A 6,591-nucleotide genomic window follows, 5' to 3' on the forward strand; every position below is an offset into this window, starting at 1 on the left:
TATATATATATATATATATATATATATATATATAAACAACTAAAAATGACAAAAACACACTTAAATAACTAAACTATTAACTCAAATTAAAATCTAAAATTAAATTCTTAATATATGAATAAAACCTATAATAGTATGTTGATGGTCATCTTTACCTGTTTCATTCTGTCGAAGTCTAAGGCGTCTGAGTCGCTGATGCTGCCCACGGCTCGAACCCTGAACACAGACACAAACACTGCATTCATCACATCATCATAACATCATCATCACATCATAACATAACATCATCATAACATCACATCATCATAACATCATCATCACATCATAACATAACATCATCATAACATCACATCATCATAACATCATCATCACATCATAACATAACATCATCATAACATCACATCATCATAACATCATCATCACATCATAACATAACATCATCATAACATCACATCATCATAACACATCATCATAACATCACATCATAACACATCATCATAACATCACATCATAACACATCATCATAACATCACATCATAACAACACCATCATAACACATCATCAAAACATCACATCACATCATAACAACACCATCATAACACATCATCAAAACATCACATCACATCATAACAACACCATCATAACACATCATCAAAACATCACATCACATCATAACAACACCATCATAACACATCATCAAAACATCACATCACATCATAACAACACCATCATAACACATCATCAAAACATCACATCATCATAACATCACATCATCATAACATCACATCATAACACATCACATCACACCATCATAACATCACATCATCATAACCAAATCATAACACATCATCATAACATCACATCATCATAACATCATATCACATCACATCATCATAACATCACATCATCATAACCAAATCATAACACCACATCATCATAACATCACATCATCATAACCAAATCATATCACATCATCATAACATCACATCATCATAACATCACATCATAACACATCACATCACACCATCATAACATCACATCATATCATATCACATCACACATCACACATCATCATAACCAAATCATAACACATCATCATAACATCACATCATATCACATCATCATAACATCACATCATCATAACCAAATCATAACACATCATCATAACATCACATCATCATAACCAAATCATAACACATCATCATAACATCACATCATCATAACCAAATCATAACATCACATCATCATAACCAAATCATAACATCACATCATCATAACCAAATCATAACACATCATCATAACATCACATCATCATAACATCACATCATCATAACCAAATCATAACATCACATCATAACACATCACATCACACCATCATAACATCACATCATCATAACATCACATCATCGTAACATCACAGATCACATGATCGAGCGATTTACAGTATGTCCTGCCACACATTTACACAAATTTAGTTTTTTGCTCATTTTTAAAATATCAAATTAAATACATTTTATAATATTACGCACACTTAAATTATCAGTAACATATGAAAGCTGGTTTCTGCCACAGGATAAAAATGAAAAAAGGTAATTCACTTTTTTGTCTGAGAATTATTTTTTCCCCTTTGCAATTCAGACTGAGTTTCCATCTGGCCATTTTTCTGTTTTGTTTTGTTTCCATCGTGGAATAAAAAGTACTAAATGATAACTGTGACGTTTTATCGCTATTCCTCAGTTTTGAGAGAAAATGAAAGTGAGATAAAAAGTCACAATTACCTTGTTATTGTTTATTTCATGGCAGAAATAGGCTTCCATACTACCTTGAATTAACACTTCAGTATATTGAAGTTTCATGTTTTAATGGTGAATAATACGTTCTGGTAATAAAATAAAAAGTTTGCTTATTTGCATATCAATACATAATGTATGCATTAATCATTCTTATCAGTTAATAATAAACATGATTCATTGATCAGTTCTTTTTATTTTATTACAGAAGTGTGTGTTTCATTCATACTCGAAGCCGGAGGCGTACGAGGAGATCCCTAATATGGACAAAAGCGTCCAGCTATCGCGGTATGAAAACAGTTGTTTACGTTTCACACAAAATCAGAAACGTTTGGAAACATGAAGACATTAAACATATGATTGCGACAATATATGGTTTATTTGTGTTTTTTAAGTCATCTCCGGCTAATAAATAAAGTATATGAACAATGCAGTGCTACTTGATAGCATCCATTACAGTATAGAACTTATTCTGCCTTATTATGTGATAAAAAAAGTGTTTGTAGTATATAAAGAAATCATTATTATTGGTTACTGTCCAGCAGTTATCTGATTTCTTAGCCAATTAAAAGCTAGAAATAAGAGAAATATTTAAGTTGCCTATACACTACCAGTCAACAGTTTTTGGACAGTAAGATTTTTAATGCTTGGTGAACATAAGAGACTTCTTTAAAAGCGTTAAAAAACTGTTGACTGGTAGGTTATATATTACAGAAATGTTATATATATTACACGTCTGTCCCCCTCACTTCTGAAATGATGGCAGTATGTGTGCAGAGAACCTGGATTGCGGTGTTGTGTTTCTGACCTGGACACCAGCGAGGACCTCTCGGCTGAACTGGCTCGGTCCCACGGCTTCTTCACTGCATCTGCAGAACGACACACAGCACACCTGAGCTCACCTGAGACACACACACTTACTGCACTGCTCTCATTCAGATGCACAAGTACCTGCGGCGTTCTGTCCACGAGACGCGCGATCCTCCTGAAACACATCACAATCAGCCTTTCACACACACACGGACTCCTACTCAAAAATAAACACACTTTAATGTATCTGAAATACATTTATTTCATGCCAAGTATACTACAGATACACGTTGTCCTGCAATTAGTACACTAAACTGGTATCTGCTAAATTGAAACAACTAATTTTGTACTTTAATTGTGCATACTATATACTTGTAATAATACTTAGCATACTTGATTGCGCTAAAGTGGAACTATTGCAAGTACACTTTAAATATTTTGCGTTTAAAGATCATGCAATCCTCATCAAAACACATTTTAGACTAATATTAAGAAAAGTGCATTGTGCACAGAACTATTGCAAGTACACTTTAAATATTTTGCGTTTAAAGATCATACAATCCTCATCAAAACACATTTTAGACTAATATTAAGAAAAGTGCATTGTGCACGAGTAATATTCCAAGTAAAGTTTAATTATAAGTCTCGAGTTATCTGTCAGTAAATATGCTAATAGATTTAAACTATACTTAGTATGAAATATATAATATATTACGTTTTCACGTATCTTCTTCATTAAGTGTTTTGTGTTTATTGTGAAATTATTTATATACAGGGCATTATTATTTTAACTCTAAAATGAATATATTACAGTTGTAAATTGCAATTGTCCTGTGAAATAATAAATAAATGATAATTATAATTATATAATATAATTATTATTTAATTAAAAAAAGTCCAACTTAATTGAAAATCGACCTCAGTTAGCTGCTAAACATCTCCATCAGCTCTGTACTCACGCTTGGGCTTTCTCCGTCCTTCTTCTCATCTGCTGCTTTCCGTCTGTGATCAGAAGTCAAGTGTGTGTTTAATCATGTGTGTTTATTATCAGTGTGTATTACGTCTGGTGTCGCTCATCGTAACCCATCGTTTAGGCAAGCACATGGTACCCACTGAATAAAAATAAAACAAGCTAATTGCGAGTTTTATCTCACAATTCTTACGCTAACTCTGCCTTCTCACAATTCAGAAACGTGAGATATCATGAACTCGAACTGCGATTACAAAGTGCAATTCCGAGGGGGGAAAAAGTCTATTTTCTTACAGTCGCGAGTTTATAACGCACAATTCTGACTATATGACTCGCAATTGCGAGAACAAAAGTCAGAATTTAGAATTCATATCACGAAATTCTGAGAAAAAAGTCAGAACTGCGAGACGTAAACCTGCAATTACGAGAACAAAAGTCAGAATTGTGAACCGAAAAAGGCTTCCAGATAAAATATGTTTTACAAAACCGAACTTGTATATAACGTGATCGTAATTTAGTAAAAACATTTTAAGTTACTAATTACAACGCTTTCATGTGCATAGTTATTCAAACGGCACATCAATTATATACAAAGAACATTTGCATTATCAAAGAACGAACAGATCCCAAAAAACTAATCTCTTCCTTACATCGTATATACAGTGGGTACGGAAAGTATTCAGACCCCCTTAAATTTTTCACTCTTTGTTATATTGCAGCCATTTGCTAAAATCATTTAAGTTAATTTTTTTCCCTCATTAATGTACACACAGCACCCCATATTGACAGAAAAACACAGAATTGTTGACATTTTTGCAGATTTATTAAAAAGAAAAACTGAAATATCACATGACCTGCGAGCGAGCAGCGCGTTCATCTCCTCCATCAGGCCTCCGCTTCCGCCGCTGCTCCGGTTGGCTTCGCTTTTGGCTCCGGACGCAGAGCTTTCCTCCGTCTGCGGACAAACATCAACACAAACACATTATCTGATGATCCGACTCGTTTTGTTTTGCTACCTTCATTGATATTATTGGCCTTTGGGAATGTTTTTTTCATGTGAGATGTGAGAAAGTGTTTTTGGATGCGATTAATCATTTGACAGCACTAATAAATATAAATATTTTATACATAAATCTAACATATTTGTCCTTAATATATACATGTGTGTGTGTGTGTGTATCTATATATACATAATAAATATACACAGTACACACACATATAGTATGTAAACAAAAACTTTTATTTTGGACGCGATTAATTGTTTTGCAGCCCTGGATTCGTTATAATGAATCAGTCAAAAAGACTCACAAACAGTCTCAAACTCATCAGTGTAATGACTCTACATTCTCAAAAATAAAGGCTCCAGATGTGTTTTCACAGAAATGCCATAGAGGATCCGTTTGTGGCTCCTAAAGAACCTTTCAGTGATCAGTTCTTAAAGTAAAGAACATTTTAATCACCTGAAGAAACGTTTTTCACTATAATGAACCCTTAGCGGTTCCACGGATGTTAAAGAGTCTCAACTTTAATTTTTGTGTAGTAGAAGTGACTATATATGACATTTTCAGTGAACTTTTTTTTTTATTATAAAATACAATCTGAAGGGGATTTTGATCATGTTTGCAGCCTGCCGAAAAATGAATGTGAAAACACTTCTTGAAGCATGAGATGATGTCGCACCCGTTGCACACGGCGTAGTTTGGCTCCGGCGATCATGGCAGCGAGACCCGTGGGGGTGTGGCTATCGTCCTGGGCGTGGCCCCCGTACCCGCCCACAGGCAGAGGAGGTGGGGGAGGGGGCGGGGCTGATACTGCTTCTGAAATCAAATCTTTGCAGTTATGACAGAAACACTGGCATCTAACAACGGCTTGGAAAAAACGGTTCATCTTAAAAAATAAAGCATAAACATAAACCCTATTCTGTGTCCTAAACTCCTGAAGCATTAGTGTCTCATATATTAAAGCAGTCAGTGCAATTTATGAAACAATTCAATTAAATCTGTTTGTGTGTGAAAATATTCAGATGTAACCTTCTTCGTAATCGCTAACATTTTCATAAGTAACTGTAATTTAATTACTGTAACTTTTTTTCTCAGTAACTGTAACTGATTACAATTATTTTGTAATTAAATTATGTAACTGAGTTACATGTAGCTAGTTACTCCCAACACTGCTTTTGAGCAATATAACGCATCCTTGATGGATAGAAGTATTAATGTATCTTTTTGGGAACATGGCGCCGTGTTTCATATCTGATCTAATAATGAGTCTGACAGCGATATGATGAGAATCGATCAGATGCTCTTGAGTTTCCTGATGCGGGAAGCTGCACCCAGATGCATGATGGGACAGCAGAACAGCTGACGCTTCCTGTGACCAGCAGAGGGCGACTGTGTGTGTGTTTCACTGACCGCATCAGCTGTGCTGATTCATTAATCAGTGGAAATTAACACTTCTATTCATCTGTGATGCATTAAATTGATCTAAAGAGTCAGTAAAGACATTTGTAATGTTACAAAAGATTCTATTTCAAATAAATGCTGTTCTTTTGAACTTTCTGTTCATCTGTGAATCCTGTAAATAAAATGCATCACGGTTTCCACAAAAAAAATTGTTTTCAACATTGACAAGACAGTGTCCATATATCAGTAAGATCAGTTTGGTAAATATATGCTGTTCTGAACAACACCCTGCTTTTATTGGGATCTAGTTAAAGACTCGTGTGTGAATGTGATTTATACAGTACGGTTCATTTCTAGTGAGGTATCACAGCAGTGTGTGTGTTTGTGTGGCTCACCGTCTCTGGACCTCCAGCTCTTCTGAACTCGGCCCGTTCTGGACTGGACGCTGAACAGCTGGACCTGAAAGAGACCATGAACAGTTTGAGGAACATGACAGCATCATCATGTGTGTCACAGATTCAGTGTCTGTGTGTGTGTGTGTGTGTGTGTGTGTGTGTGTGCGTGTCAGTGTGTATGTGTCTTTGTCTGTGTCTGTCAGTGTGAGTGTGTGTGTGTGTGT

At 35.0% G+C, this 6,591-nt stretch overlaps 1 protein-coding gene across 1 annotated transcript in view; it reads right to left on the reverse strand.

Moving 5' to 3' along the window:
* Window positions 1-6,463, reverse strand: part of LOC107574801 (ena/VASP-like protein) — an 8,725-nt gene extending 2,262 nt beyond the window's left edge. The window contains exons 1-7 of the mRNA XM_016261240.1: window positions 6,368-6,463; window positions 5,251-5,457; window positions 4,425-4,525; window positions 3,560-3,602; window positions 2,742-2,775; window positions 2,599-2,659; window positions 156-216 (exon numbers count right to left, since the gene is read on the reverse strand). Of these exons, the coding sequence (XP_016116726.1) occupies window positions 156-216; window positions 2,599-2,659; window positions 2,742-2,775; window positions 3,560-3,602; window positions 4,425-4,525; window positions 5,251-5,457; window positions 6,368-6,463 (603 nt within the window). The remainder of the gene's footprint in view (window positions 1-155; window positions 217-2,598; window positions 2,660-2,741; window positions 2,776-3,559; window positions 3,603-4,424; window positions 4,526-5,250; window positions 5,458-6,367) is intronic.
* Window positions 6,464-6,591: the final 128 nt, after the last annotated feature.

This window comes from Sinocyclocheilus grahami, unplaced genomic scaffold, assembly GCF_001515645.1.
Source record: "Sinocyclocheilus grahami isolate Dianchi unplaced genomic scaffold, SAMN03320097.WGS_v1.1 scaffold2346.1, whole genome shotgun sequence".
Classification (NCBI taxonomy): Eukaryota; Metazoa; Chordata; class Actinopteri; order Cypriniformes; family Cyprinidae; genus Sinocyclocheilus; species Sinocyclocheilus grahami.